The following is a 15,034-nucleotide window of genomic DNA, read 5'->3' as shown; positions in this document are numbered from 1 at the left end:
ATTTTAATTTCTTAAAAATTAATGGGAAAAATGGGTGAAAACAGGTGAGATTGAGAAATAAACCATTAAAAGCTCGAGCCCCGAGTGTAGCTCTAGCCAAGCCTTGAATTGAGCTCAAACTTTAGCCAAGCCCAACTTGAGCTCAAGCACGAGCCGAGCCCTGTGTGTATATGTTTTGAGCTCGAGCTGAGCCTGAAATCTCAGGCTCAACGAGCTTCGAGCTCGAGCCGAGCCTAGAGAGACTTAGTCTCGGCTCATTAACACCCCTAGTTCTAAGCATATAACTTTGGGAATTTGTCATTGCACCAGTAGTTTGCATTTTATTCGTTTTGTTTCATGATTTTTAATTAGGAAATTTTGTATTTTACCACCCACTAAATACACCTATTTTGAAATCACCACCCACTTTTTTTTATTTAAATTACCACCCATTAAATTTAAAAACTAATTAAATCACCACCTTTTTAATATTTTTCAGTCATTTTTCCGACAGTGGGCCCACTTTTCTTTTTTTAAAAAAAATTTATTTCCCTCCTTTTCTTTCCTTCTCTTCTTACGATTTCTCTACTCGATATACTCTAATCTAATCTTCCTCCATTAACTTTCCTCTTTCATCATAAATTCACTCTCAAATCATCAACCTCCCCACCATTAATGAAAATAAATCATAATTTCTTCCTCTTTCCATTAAGTCTACTTAATGTCCACATGTACCGCCTGAATCTCAATACCTTAGTCTCAACCATTCTGCAAAACAAAAAGCTGCTATCTTACAACATGCATTAACACTCCTTCAACATGAACAACATTCAGTAGTTAAACATATCCACATGCATAACCATAAAAACTCATTAACATTCAGTAGTTAATCATCAATTGTTTAAGACAATTGCACAACAAAAACTGCGAAGAGCCCTAATTTCATTAAAATTTAAACCCAATTCAATTGAAGCAATAATCCTTTTTTTTTAAAAAAAAAACCTCAATTCAATAGAAGTAGAAACCCTAATTTCAATTGTGCAAAGAACCCTAATTTAAGATTGTAAAAGTAGCGTCTGCACTTGTGTGGGAGATTTCTTCAAATACAACCTTGCAAATTTTGTGAGAATTTGGAGGTAATTGATGATGAAATTGTAGAGGAGTTTGAAGAGTAGTTTTATAGAAGAAAATCGAGGGGAAAAAAATATGGTCAAAATAACATTACTAGCCGTTATGTGGGTCTCACTGCCGGAAAAATGACCAAAATATGAAAAAAGGTGGTGATTTAATTAGTTTTTTAATTCAAGGGGTGGTAATTTAAATAATTTTTTTTTTGGGTAGTAATTAGTGTTTCTTAGCCGCTTAAGATATCCTTTCTTTATTAAATTTCAGGACCACAGGGGCTGAATGATGCTAATTGGTCCAAAACAAGACTAGACTTGGAAATTAAAGTCTAATAAAAAGCATAAAGATTTTTCTTTTTTGAAGTTTATCTGTTATTTAGAGCAATGTTCAGATGTTCTATAATGCCAAGCAATCGCCTGTGCTAGATGCCTGAGGGTTGGATTGGTTTTAACAAAAATTCTCTATTTTTCCCCAATTCATTTCTATTCCATTAATTAACTTCTTTTTCTTCTTTTTTATGGACATCACAGTCACAATCCGATGACCTGTAATAGATTTAGATATGGGGAAATGGTTGCCATATATGTGCTGATGTTTTTAGTCACCTCGATTCATTCATTCAACATCCGAATCTACTAAGTTTGATACACAGATGTTAGCTCCTATAACCACAGCAAAACCGGGGGCATGATTCTACAATTTTGCACGAGCTCAATAGGCAGAAACAACACTAGTTTAGATCATTTTTACAAGTACGCTATACTAGCTTTTGGTTTGATTACAACATGGTCAGCAAACATAGGATACATGTGCACCAAAATCAGACCCATGAATTGAGATTAAATTACCGGTGTTGCACAGCAAGACTATGTATTCCCTGCTGCATCTATAGAGCCAGTACACTTGCTCACATCCTCTGTCGGCACCTCAGAGCCATTAGCTATACACATGTCTAACTTTCGTCTCTTTGCTGCCAATCGAGGTCTCAACTGCAAGAACAAATGAAGCCAGAGACAACCACCTTAGTGATACCAATTTAAGCCACTAGCAAACAGAATAATACAATTCTTGCTCCAACAACAAACAACTCTCCAACTAAAATACCACATTATTCACTACAAACTGCTAGTTCAAAACTCGCATGACCATCCTTGTATAGCATCTAAGAGAGCTTCCCAACACTTGCAGATGTAAATTATTAAGTGAGTATCAGCCACTTGTCAGCTTCGCATATTCAATTGCAAACCTCTTTGTTATCACAAATATGACCACCCCACCCCCCCCCCCCCCCCCTCTCTCTTTTCTGCCATAGGCATTCAGGTAATTGCTTCAATGCTATAATGTTTTCTGTCTATTGCATGGTTCATGCGGTCAAGGATATCTTAAGCGTAACAATTACAAATGTCACTAAGTAATACAACTAGTTAATTTGACTAAATTTAAAAGACAGATATGTTCCAAATTCTAAAGTGCAGGACATTCAGGCCTTAAAAAATGTCCACACTTTTTCCCTCCAGATTGTTGCAATGTACTGTAGCACTTTAAAAAATATTTTTGCTAGCCAGTCCAACACTTTACCCTCACCCAATCCCTAACCAAGAAAATATAGCCAAACATGTCTGTGCAATACAAGGGAAATCATGACTCGGTAATCAAAATAAAGTACAAATGTAAAAAGCAAAAACAATCTGTACTAGAGTTAATTTACTGGGTAGGTGAACCGAGTATTATCATTAAATTTTCACCAAATATACATTAATTATTTCAAATCCCTAAATAGTCCACTCCATAAACTAATCTGTTTCAACCACCATCTGCTTAACTCTCCATTTGTTCCTTCTAATTGACAATATTCACAACACTAAGGTAAGGTGTAAGGCATACGACACTTCAACTCCTTTCCAAAAGGAAAAAGGATATATACAATGCATAGCCATGGCAGGAAAGACAAAGGAGTGTGCAAGCACCAAGGATAGTGTATATAATTTTAACAACACCCACTCAGTCCTCACCCAGCTTTGATGTTAAAAATAAGATATACAGATCTGTCAGCCAAAACACACAAGAATTTTCCTAGTGCCCCCTTGCAAGCTTTGTTCTTGTCACCAAAAGTCTACTATTAAAGCAGATAAAAGGGTTAACGGCATTAACCTGCACCCCTTTATACCCTCCCCCTCGTCAATCCCATATACTCTGTACTTTCATATGGCAAATTGATAGTGGGAGCAATTAGACTTACCATTTCAATGTACTTCAATTGCTTCATTACTTCTTCAGTTTCCAGTTCCTGGCACATTTAAAGATGCAAAAACTCAGATGAATATATAAAGCATACTCCAAATGATTAAAGCTTTACAGTCCAAAGAGGAGGATCCAAACTTATGATTCCCGATATCACACTAGACATATAAGACATAATGAGCACTCAAATAAACATATAAACCACAGTCTAAAGTAAATAGAGGAGCTTAAAAGTCATACAATAAAGTTTCAACTAGTATAACAAACAACGAAATATTGTTAGCACACCTCATTAGCAAAATAATCAAATTACTGTTAACTATTATACTCCTGCTCCCTATTCCAAAACCAAATTCCATAGTATTATATTCAAGTATGTTTAAATGCCCTAAAATGATTTCCGAATAAGTTATCCACCACTACCGGAAACAAAGAAGTTTATACGGGTTGATATGGGTTTCATATATTTGTTGATTGGGGACAGAATTAAGGGAATGAGGTGTCAATGTACATCTCTTTAACAAGGAAGCAGTCATTTAGGTTTACCATAATGTATGATTCACTATGACAAAAATCTCATGGGTTCCTATGTGGCAGATATTATGACCAAAGATGTCTCCAAAATTAGAGAATATAGAGATTTAAAAAGAATATTACAAACAATTATAGTAAACAATTGTCTCTTTGTAGATTCCATATTTACATTAATTAGTGATTATTACGTTTTTTTTAGTGGTGTGCTATAACATAAACATATCTTTGGAGGTGCCACATGTGACACTTCCTACCCCTCCACAGGCAAGAAGTAATGGAACCAATTTGGGAGTATCTTAGTCTACCCTGAAGCTTCTTAATTAGTTATGTGATGGACCTTTTGCTTGCAATGGTCCTAAATCTTTCCACCGAAGGGTAACTTAGTCAATTGTCCCAAGGTTAATCAAGTTAACCCCAAGGACCAGTTGTTAGTTCTCCTTAAAAAAAAAAAATTACTTAGACACATGTAATTTGGGTTATCAAACCTCCAAGGACAAAGAGCATAATAGAAGAGTAGGCCCTACTTGCTCTCCTAAAGTGAAATGCCCATGTGGTTGGCAATGTTGATTTTGTAACAAAGGGTGGATCAATGGAGGTAACTACTCGAGATAGAAGACTCCTCACTCCGAATACTGGGAGGCTTGATCCTCCCAAAAGGACTAACCCTTAATTTTGGCCAAATTCTAAATAGGTGAATTTTTTTCCTAGCAATAATATGTTATAAAACTCACAGCTCTCCCCCGTTAAGGCATAATACCACAAATTACTGTAATTATCTGGTCGGTTAATTAACTTGACTTTAACAAGTGTACTCAACCCAAAATATAAGCAAAGACAAACAAAGACAAATCTTGGTCCAACAAAATTCAAATTTTTGAGAGATTTCAGAGTGAAAATCGCATATTCATGGTCCAGAAAAGAGGAGCAAGGTGGACATAGGAGCCGGATCCTATATCATCTCTCAAAGAAAAGATTGGTAAATTTTCAAGATCTAAAGCATCATGTTATTGCCCCGGTTCCTTTCATTAATAAAGATGCTTTGAATTGTTTAGGCCTTGATAACGAAATCAGGACGTAAATTTTATTGATGTTGTCATGTCTACTATGTTGGCACTATGTGTACATATACGTTTGCTAATTGTACTCTTGAATTGTTATCAAATGTTGTGCATGAAATTTTACTTTATACATAAATTCTTGAATGAGAACTATTGTATATTTTTTCTTGTACTTTTAATTGAGTATATATGCTGAAATCAACCCATTATAATAACACACTTAGTATTTCCATGATAAAATTACTCACCTGTAAAAGCCTCAAAGGTTAGTGGAGTACTTGTTTAGGGAGGGCTGAGCGACATTGTTCAGAGTGAAGCTAACTTGTCCACATGACATGACAGTGATGACACTCACTCAGACATATGGGGGAGGTGGGGAGTGGGAGGGGATTAAGCCTTATGATTTATCAGCCTTGTATATAGGTACATAGATGCAAAGACATTATTACCTGTGGTACAGAACAGTCAGCATGAGATGGATCCCAAAGGACAGAGTGAAAGCAATCCCAATTGTCAGTCTGGACCTCAAACAGAGGAGCCCTGCATAAAAAAAAACTCTTTTGAGTAGGCTTATTAAATATTAGACAAGGATCATGCCAAGAATAATGCCAATAAGATATATCAAGCAATGAAAAGTCCTGACTCCTGAGTCCTCTATGAAAACAATGTAGAGTTGTAGACCAGTTGAACAAAAACCACTTTAAACAGTTCTATTATTATTCCACGTTTCAAGGACCTATGAAGGACCAAATGGTGTGAAAGCCAGAGTAGCAAAATTCAGCACCCTTCAACAAATTCCAGAAAGCTAATCTGTACTGGTGAGAAATATTAAATGTCTGATGTAACATAGGTTTAGTGCTTAATCAAGTAAAGGGGGTGGTAGAGATCTAAGTCTGAACTTCTTCATGTCAGGAAGAGCCATTTAAAGTTGAAAAAATTGGCATTGAAAGTAGCAAGGAAGTATTACTCTCATACTGATGTGTGTCTTTATGGTTTTTAATCTCATACTGACTTGTGTCTTTATGGTCTTTTAATCTCATACTGATGTGTGTCTTGATGTGAGAGGGATGTGGGCCTTGGCTCCACCAACACAACCACCTCAAAAGAAACTTAAACCTAAAGTGAAAACAACTTGTGCCCTTGTCTTACACAGATATGCAGGTTTCTCACCTTCAATGTACAACACTATATAGCTAAATTATATGTTTACACACTTTGGTAATCCAAGCCTTTCTTCATAGCCTTTAAAAGAGCATTAGTACAATGATTCTTTCAAAAATACTTCAAAACCTCTTGAATATAACACAATAACAGCATATTCCATCATGCAACCAGGACATTATCGGACATCCTCAAGCAAGCAGCTCAACCATTCAAAATGATCTTATCCCTACTAAGAAGATTAATTACTAACCATCCTAATTTTTCAATAAACCATCTCCAAAGAATGGCTCTTAAATGATAGGATTATCAACTCTAAGCAGATGTGGAAATTTGACCCTTCTAATATGCACCAACTCCGATTCCATATGCTAGTATATTAAGTACATATGTAAGATAGGAAAACTGCTCCCTAAATCCATTATTCACTCTAACACAAGCTAATAAACAAAACACCGCAGTCCTGAGATTGGCTTCCAAAAGCCCAATTTATCGGCAACATAAAGCCGGAACCATAAACTGAAAGCCTATGAGCCACTTCTGTAACCGGCAGACTGCAAATCCTGCAATGACGATTCGACGCCATCCGTTTTAGATTAAGGAATATCTCCAAAGTGTATCACAATTAGCGACTCAACAGATCCAAGAGCCTCATTTATGAAGTCTTTCAATTTTCTGTATTTCACAAGCTCCACTAAATAAGTGAATATGAAAAGTTGAGAAATCAGAACAAAAGTCAAGCACCCAGGCCAGATGGGTGCTCATTAGCAAGCTAAATGAAACCATCCCCTTTTTAGAAGATCTTAGCTTACCATCCCGGTAATAGTTTGAATTTTTTTTTTTTTTTTAAATATCATTATATTTAATCGTTAACTCTCTAAATAGGATTAGTTACTAGTTAGTAATAATGCTCACGTTTTTATTATTGTTTCAAATAAATAAATAATACTACCTCCGCTTCATATTACTCGCAACAATTTCCTAAAATGGCCGCTTCACATTACTCACAACAAAGTGATTTCTTTCCTTTTTTAGTAAGTTTTTTGTATGATTTTACAAAACTACCCTTACTTTTTTTTAAACACCCTAATTAAAAAAACCGATTTTATCTTATTAACTTAAACTCTACCATTGATTATTCCACCAAAATCAATCCCCTTCCATCTAAATTCATCTATCATCCAATCCACCTTCATCATTCAACCACTTTCATCATCCTTCATCTTCTTCCTCATCCCCATTATTTCACTCTCTTCCTTCATCATCAAATTTCTTCATCTTCTCCTCATTCCCATTATTTCTCTCTCCTCCAACCCCATTCTCAAGGATATTCTAGATCCGAGGGTTTCGTGGGTTCGTGGGTTTGCGGGATCGGTGGGTTCGTTGGGTTAGTGGGTGCGCTGGCTTGGTGGTTTTGCGGGATCAGTGGGTTTGCTGGCTGGTGGTGGTGGTGGTGGTCATGAGTGGTTTCGTTGGGTTGGTGGGTTCAAGGGTTCGTGGTTTTGTGGGTTGGTGGTGGTCGTGAGTGGTTTCGCTGGTGGTGGTCGTGAGTGGGATCGGCGGGTTCGCTAGGTTAGTGGTGGTGATGGGGGGGTTCAAGGGTTTTTGTGGTTTTGTGGGTTTTAATTTCCAAATCTGTGGGTTTTCGTGGGATTGGTGGTGGTGTTGGTGGTCGTGCTTTTCGTGGGTTGGTAGTGGAGGTCATCGTTTTTGTGGGTTCGCTGGGTTGGTGGTGGTGGTGGTGGTGTTGGCGGTTTCGGTGGTGGTGGTGGTGGTGGTGGGTAGTGGTGTTAGTAGTGGATGGTTAATTATTTTAATTACTGTTAAATTTGTTTTTTCTTTTTTTTTTTTGGGTTGGATTAGTACTTAATTATTGTCCTTATTTTTCAATAACTACACTTAAGATCGTTTGTCGAGGAGTCCGCGCGCAGCATGTTTGTTGCAAGTAATCTGACACGGAGGTAGCATATGTTTTGGGCTATCTTGATGTATAATTTGTGAGTTGTCGCAATATAATTATTAATTTATATGTCTAATTATTGTCATGGTGGTAGATTAGTATTTTTTTTATAATTCAAAGACTGATTAGTTGGTTTAAGAGAAATGTATGCCGGTCTGGAGGTCACTAACTCATATAAGGCAAAAAGACGAGCCCATTCCCATTCCCACCTAATTCCACGGATTGAAATGCAGCCAACATTAGCATCAAGAGGGAAAATAGCTATTCTCTTCCTTATGAGCATCAAAGCCCAAGCACAAACAAAGCAGCAAGAAGAAAAGGAAATGTTAATTATCTTTAACTCCCACGCAAGAAGAGCAGTGGCAATAATCAAAGAACAAAGAAGGAAAAGATATTTTCCTAATGAGATCAATATACATCTTGCAAGAAAGGAAAGAAAGAGATTGAAATCCCACAAAATTTGTCAAAGATTGGATCTTGGAGAACATGATTCTACAGCAGCAAGTATAAAGAGAACGGAGAGGGAAACCGCACAAGGGCATCGGAGGAGCAGTGACAAAGCACGGAAAAGAGAGAACGGAGCAGAATTCAAAGTTTTCGGGTAGATTTCAGACGATGAGTTATCATAATTGGGTGATGTTCTCTTCAATTATGAGTAGCTAATTTCTCAATTCTAGGGCTTAGATGAGACCCTATTAGTATGATTTTTTGATTTAATTGTTTGAGAATTAATTCTCACTTTATTGCACAACTATAGATTACTTTGCTCAATTATTGTTTTCCAATTTACGTTGATAATAATACTTGTAGAACTATTTGTTGGCTTAATTGATTATTTAATTTACATGCTTTGTTCTTGTAGTCTAGAGTGTGATGTTATGCAATGGTGTTTATTGATTTGTGAGCAATTAGTTGAATAGTTTATGCTTAAATAGATACATTATGTCACCTACTTGGTCATGATATTATTTACTTTAGAGCATTCTGGACTTGTAGTCTTTGTTGCTTGATAAAACCTATTCTCTTTCTAATTTACTGTCTTTCTAATTGAGTTATTAGTTGTGTTAATGGTGGTGTATTCGACCATCCTAGAGTCCCTCTATATATGATTGTTCTTTGTGATTATTTTATTATTTTTGCCAACTACTCAATCTATCTTTTCACTAAAATTAATTTAGTAGACTAAGAGTTATTCTATGTTCCCTGTGGACATGATACCTTATTATTTATCACTATCTATTAAGAACTTGTAACTTGCAGGAATAGGGTTTTTATGCTTGTCTTAAATCACTAACACCCGCAAGTCTCTTTTGTAGTCCAGTCCCTCAGCAATCGTCCAAATATAGGTTCAATTTAAAAGGAGTTCTAAACAAACGAAAATTCAAGGACTGTAAAAGAAGTTCATACTTCAAAACTGAAAGATTCAGCAAAAAAAAATGCAATACTGTAAAATCAGATGAATCTAAAATAAAAAATAAAAAAAAAGGAAGAGAGAGAGGAAAGCTGGGAACAAGCATGCCTAAAAGAGAAGGAAAAGTAACAAGTTGCAACATTTGCATTTCAGATTACCTGCGCCACTTTCCACATATAGTTCCATCAATGTTGTCTCCCATGCCAACAATGACATCTCTACACTGAAGCCAATTACCAATAAAGGCCTTATGAGGTTTGCCAGATTTAGGTCCCTAAAGAGAAAATATTAGGAGTCACCTTTTGCCGGAGAATGTGAATCATATCAGACAGACCAATAATTGTGTTAAATGGAAATTTGTAAGCCTCACCGGAAAATTGACCGATTGCAGTGGATCCAACTCCATTGGTTCAGAAAAGTAACTGACTCTGCATCAAACCAAAAGCAGATATAACTTGCATAGAAAACATAACTTCATTAGAAAAATAAATATGTTCATACATACATACATACACACACACACACACACACACATACACAGATGAACAAAAAACATGACACGTGAACTGTAGGCACATTATTTACTTGCTCAAGGTGTACAAAACTTGAGCTAAAAGTTCATTTTCAGGGTGCGCAGTTCTAAAAACTGTATGTGCATATTTTTTCTCAGATTCAACCTGACAATTTATGCCCTTAAAATCAAATATCACTCCCCCTGACAATGGAGTTGTAGTTCAAATGTTTATGTGCCTGTGCGGCTGTGCTGCTGTACCTTTGAGCCAGCAATGCATCCAATTTGTCTGATTTCCTTACGCACTAGTGTTTAAGAATTAAATCTTCAACTTCTACAGCCAGGGATCAGGCATTGGCATCTATTTCCTCTCCCTCAGCCTTCTAATTCTATTGGAATCTTGAGGGTGGCAATTGTGCAAAACATTCTCTATTTTTATACAGTTATTTGCTAGTATTTCAAATACAAACAGCAAAAGAGTAGCAAGTATAGAGGTAAATACTTCCAAGTAGAATGCTTCAAGCCTCTCCCGACATCCCAAGTACATTTTTTACTTCCTCTCTACTTCCTTGACTCTATTACTTATTATTGCAATCACATGGATGATTCTGCTTACCATCTCACCATTCATCTTCCCCCCCCCCCCCCCCCCCTCCCCAAAGAATTCCTCACCTCTCCCCTCCACAAAAGCTTAACGCTACCTTCTCTCTCCCTTCACTACAATATCCTCACCAGTAGCAAGTAATACATCAAAATTATCAACGGATTTGAGCCATTAGTGGTCCAACTAGGATACTAACCCCTCCCATGACTTCTCATATTTCAATCATAACAGTCCTCTATTTTGTCCAAATAATAAGACATGGTTCCCTATAGATGGAAAGTTGAGTGAGGCAAAGATGGGAAAAAAGCAATAATTGACAGACGCAACGGAGAACGAAAAAAAGAAAGTATATTATTCTCTGTAGACCACTGGGAAAATAAATCCCTTCATCCCAAAGCAAACTTCCTCATTACTATTTTCAGACATCCCATCCCAAAAGTTACAAAAAATATAGACAAGGGGTGTCACCTTAGTTTTTACAAGACACACCGGAGCTGAAACATATAGGGTTCCTACCATGGTTATAAATATAGAAACCAAACAAAATTAAAGCCTTTGTAACTTAACTAGAGGCCACAAGAGATAGAGGGATTGTGTGTGGGGGGGGGGGGGTGGAGAGCATCAAAACCTACAACCCATACTCTTGAGACCCTTGTTGTATCCTTGAAAGTCGCAACTTCAACATGGCATCAAAACTAGAAAAATAGATAGTTTGAGACAAGACCCAAGTCCAAGCAGCATATATTACAAATTTAAAATACTAACTTTAATAACTTTTAGTTAATATTAAGTTTTCCTTAGCAGCTATCTAACAAACAACAAGGGCTGGCTTGCTTTGTGCCTTTCCACTAGGTCATTGTTCACCTTAAAAGCATTCAAAAACAAAGGGGGTCGCCCGTATACAAATAGAAAGCAAAAGACAACAAATTATGCCATCAAGCTAACATGATGTAGTTTATCTCCAAAATCAAGCCAAAAGATACTCACAAGCTACTACATAATACTTTCACTTCAGCTTTACAAGAGCTTAAGCATTGAATCTTAAAACCTTGTCCAGGGGAAGCTATCCCCTCAAAAATTCATTTGTCATCCCATAAAATTCATACGTCGATTATATCCCTTTTAAGTATGTGTGAAGACTCTTTCCAATAAAAGCCCTTCACATCAACCCTAATCCTATACACAATGGATTACACAGTCCAACAACCACCCCCACACACTACTAGCTTGCCAAAGGAAACACATTTCAAAGATCTTTATCCTCCTTAAAGTTTAGTCTTACAAAGTATAACTCAACAAATCCTATGAGTATAGATAAATAAATCATGACAGCCTATGGTCATAAGAAAAAGATTCAATCAAGCGATCATGATTACAAATAATTTCAGTGGGCGATATGAATGATATCCGTTCTTGCACCAGATTGAGTAAGGAAAAAGTATCAGCAAGTACGGAGGACACCTAAATGGACAAAGGACCACAAATCCACAATCCAAAAGGCATAACAGTAGGAGATAAGGAAAGTCAACAAACCTACACTACTTACTTCTACAAGCAATATTAAATGGATCTGATGATAAGGTGAACCTAACCTGCATGTCTTAAACCAATTAAAAAAACATCAAACTTCAAACCTCCCAAAATTTCTCCTACCAGAACTACATAATAGATACCTAACTTGTCATCCTACAGGCATTCACAATTCTGCTGAGTGGAAGAGCAAATAATGCAACCGTGACATTTTTCCACAACTCTCAGTTCACACACCCAAAAATCCAACAAAGCACTTCTGATTGAAATAAACATAAGATTTCTCTGGAAATTCAAACCCTAAAACACTCATTCCATAGCCAACTGACAATATAACCAAGCAAAATGGCTATGAACCCAGATATTAAGATATGAAGCCCCTACCAAATACCATTTCCAAAAGTAATACACCATAGCATAAAAGTTCTCCCCTATAAAAGTAATTCCAGGTTGCTCAAGAAGAAAAGATCGATCACAGATGATAATGGAAAAGCAGCTAATAGAATACAAAGAGATTCTGACTAAAATCATCCCTGCAAAAGGCCAACACGACTTGATTTTTTTGAATAAATTAGGACACAGATTATTGAGCATATGTACATTCCACATAGTTCATCATGTGTTTCCCCATGACCTTGTTTCATCGAGCTACATTACCTATTAGCTATAGTAAGCAACTAACTTCAATACCCACCATACCTTGAATTGGCTTTATTATGATCCCATTCTTTCTCTGAGCTAACTATAAAGATATGATAAGATTTAAGAGTAACCACAACAATATAAGATACCTGCACAGTCCCACACCTATCGGAGGTACCACGACATCCACTCTTACTAAATTAGATACTGGTGAAAAATAATTCATTCTTCACTAAATGTATATCAACTACATACCTGTGAAAAGGCTATAGTTGTTACTTGTTAGCTAACATAGAAAAGGTTACATATGTAATTGTGCCAATTTGTCATGAAGATACTTAAAGCCAATTGATTGGAACATACCGTGTAACAGGTCCACACCACTCAGGAACGAAGGCTTGGAATCCTTTACCAACCCGGACACCAGTTATGTAAGGCTGAGAATCATTTAGCATCAGTGCTATTGGACTGAAATCACCTTCAGATGTCACAGAGCCCTTACCAGTCCTGATAATTGATGACTTTCTTTTTGCTCTCTCTTTTAACAAGTTATGCTTCTTTTTAGAGCACGGTTGACAGTACCAATCATCAGTCGGAATCTTTCTTATGCACGGATTGAAGCATGATATATGGAAGGCTTTCTCACACTCATCACAAATTAGCATGTTTGTGTCTGCTGTACCGATTCGACTACAAACATTACAAGTTCGAGAACAACTACTACCACTACATGATGGAGCATCTTCCTCAGAAGTACCAGATCTATTTGACCCAGAATCAGACAACAAGCCATGACTTCGAAGAATAGAAACACAAAGACCCTTAACTGATATCGATTGGTCATTTCCCGTCACATCTACAACAACTGCACCAGAAGATGAACACTCATCAGTGTCATCTACTTTATTCTTCAGCGGAGACGAACCACTGTCCATATCAAGCCTCGATGATGAACAACTATCATCCACACTATACAACTCAAAACCCTTGTTCATCTTATCTTTTACATCAAAGCCACGGTCCTCAGTCACATAACCATCAATTGCCTCCGATGTTGTCAATGGTTGCTCTATTGAAGAAACCCTAGTAGCCTCTTTTTCATTTAATCCTTTATTTCTTGTGCCCAAGGTTATGGCAATGGCATTATTATCTGATCTGATACCCGAAGTATAGGCACCGTTAGGTAACGAGTTTTCCGAGACCATAGCTGCAAAATTAGGGGCTACACTCTTTTGATTCTTCCTTCTTTCATAGACAAAAGTAATATTATCAGGTGATAGGGTTGGGAAAACAGGAACAGGGTTCTTAGAAACCCTCTTTCTATGATACACAAAATTAAGGGCAGAAGTTTCAGATGTAATACTGAGACCTGATAACTGTGAACAGCTTTGCATATTACTCAACATGCCTACACCAACATCAACTGCTCCATGCCCAAAAGCATTCCCCGCCTCGGGTTTTGAATCCATCTGCCATACATTACCATCCAACAAAATTGACATCCTCAAATCTACCAATCAAATTCAATTCAAATAGACATGCAATATCACCACAATAACAGCAAAGAAAACCAATAAATTCAATCAAACAAAAAGGGAAATTAAATCACTTACCACTATTTAAAACCCTAGGTATCTGCTGCCTTATCAACCCAATCAAAAACCCAGAATTTCTGTTCTATTTCCAATCAAATTTCGTTCAATCTGTGGAATAATGGGTTAAATTGATTCTAAAGTTTGCATTTTCAGGAAATAAACAATCTAGAATTGCAAACCCATGAAAACAATTCAAGCCCCAACTTCAATGCATGAATTACACAAACAAATTATGCAGAAAAATAAGAAATCAAGCACATAGAATATTCAAGAAATTAACTTTGGGTAAGAAAATTGCATGAAATTGGATAAAAATAGTGGGTGTTTTTGATCGACAGAGGTAAGTGGGGCAAAAGGGTGGACAGAGAGGAGGGATGCACGTTTGAGGGGGCTGGTGGTGGGATGCCGGACTGTGTGAGGAGGGACTAGAACTAATGATATTTGTGCAATTAGAGCAACATCACACTTCCAAATATCCTAGAAAACAGCAAAAATATAAAATCTATATGTAGGTGGTATCAAGCTATAATAAATTCATGTCTATTAAGTTGAGAAAAGACAAAAATACGACATTGATATAGATGATCTGTGTCAAGTATTTGTTATGATCAAAGTGTTGGCCTGGAAGTGAGGAAAAAACTATCTGCTAAGTGTTTGTTACGAGCAAAGTGTTGGCCTAGTGG

General features: G+C 36.8%; 1 protein-coding gene across 2 annotated transcripts; it reads right to left on the bottom strand.

Moving 5' to 3' along the window:
* Positions 1–1,792: 1,792 nt before the first annotated feature.
* On the bottom strand, positions 1,793–14,800 carry LOC145611845 (uncharacterized). 2 transcript variants are annotated; one of them, XM_081667224.1, is made up of 7 exons: positions 14,370–14,800; positions 13,120–14,225; positions 9,840–9,897; positions 9,628–9,743; positions 5,387–5,477; positions 3,344–3,391; positions 1,793–2,093 (listed from the first exon to the last, which is right to left on the bottom strand). In XM_081667224.1, the coding sequence occupies exons 2-7, from the start codon at positions 14,223–14,225 to the stop codon at positions 1,971–1,973; spliced, it is 1,542 nt and encodes a 513-aa protein (XP_081523350.1). In that variant the 5' UTR covers positions 14,370–14,800; the 3' UTR covers positions 1,793–1,970. The 2 variants fall into 2 exon arrangements, with proteins under 2 accessions (XP_081523350.1, XP_081523351.1); XM_081667225.1 differs by lacking the exon at positions 14,370–14,800 and having other exon boundaries at positions 13,120–14,001; positions 14,126–14,220.
* Between the last annotated feature and the right edge of the window lie 234 nt (positions 14,801–15,034).

This window comes from Chenopodium album, chromosome 24 (genome assembly GCF_948465745.1).
Source record: "Chenopodium album chromosome 24, dcCheAlbu1.1, whole genome shotgun sequence".
In the NCBI taxonomy this organism is placed as follows: domain Eukaryota; kingdom Viridiplantae; phylum Streptophyta; class Magnoliopsida; order Caryophyllales; family Amaranthaceae; genus Chenopodium; species Chenopodium album.
The sequence above is the reverse complement of the archived record's forward strand: the minus strand, read 5'-3'. Positions and strand labels throughout refer to the sequence as shown.

Bases quoted from the DNA above. Each gene is read 5' to 3' on its own strand.
- LOC145611845 (XM_081667224.1), bottom strand. From the start codon at position 14,225: ATGGATTCAAAACCCGAGGCGGGGAATGCTTTTGGGCATGGAGCAGTT. The intron at 3,392-5,386 runs GTAATAATGTCT...TAAATGTGCCAG, and splicing joins CTGACTGTTCTGTACCACAG to GAACTGGAAACTGAAGAAGT. The intron at 2,094-3,343 runs GTAAGTCTAATT...TTGTTCTTGCAG, and splicing joins AATTGAAGTACATTGAAATG to TTGAGACCTCGATTGGCAGC.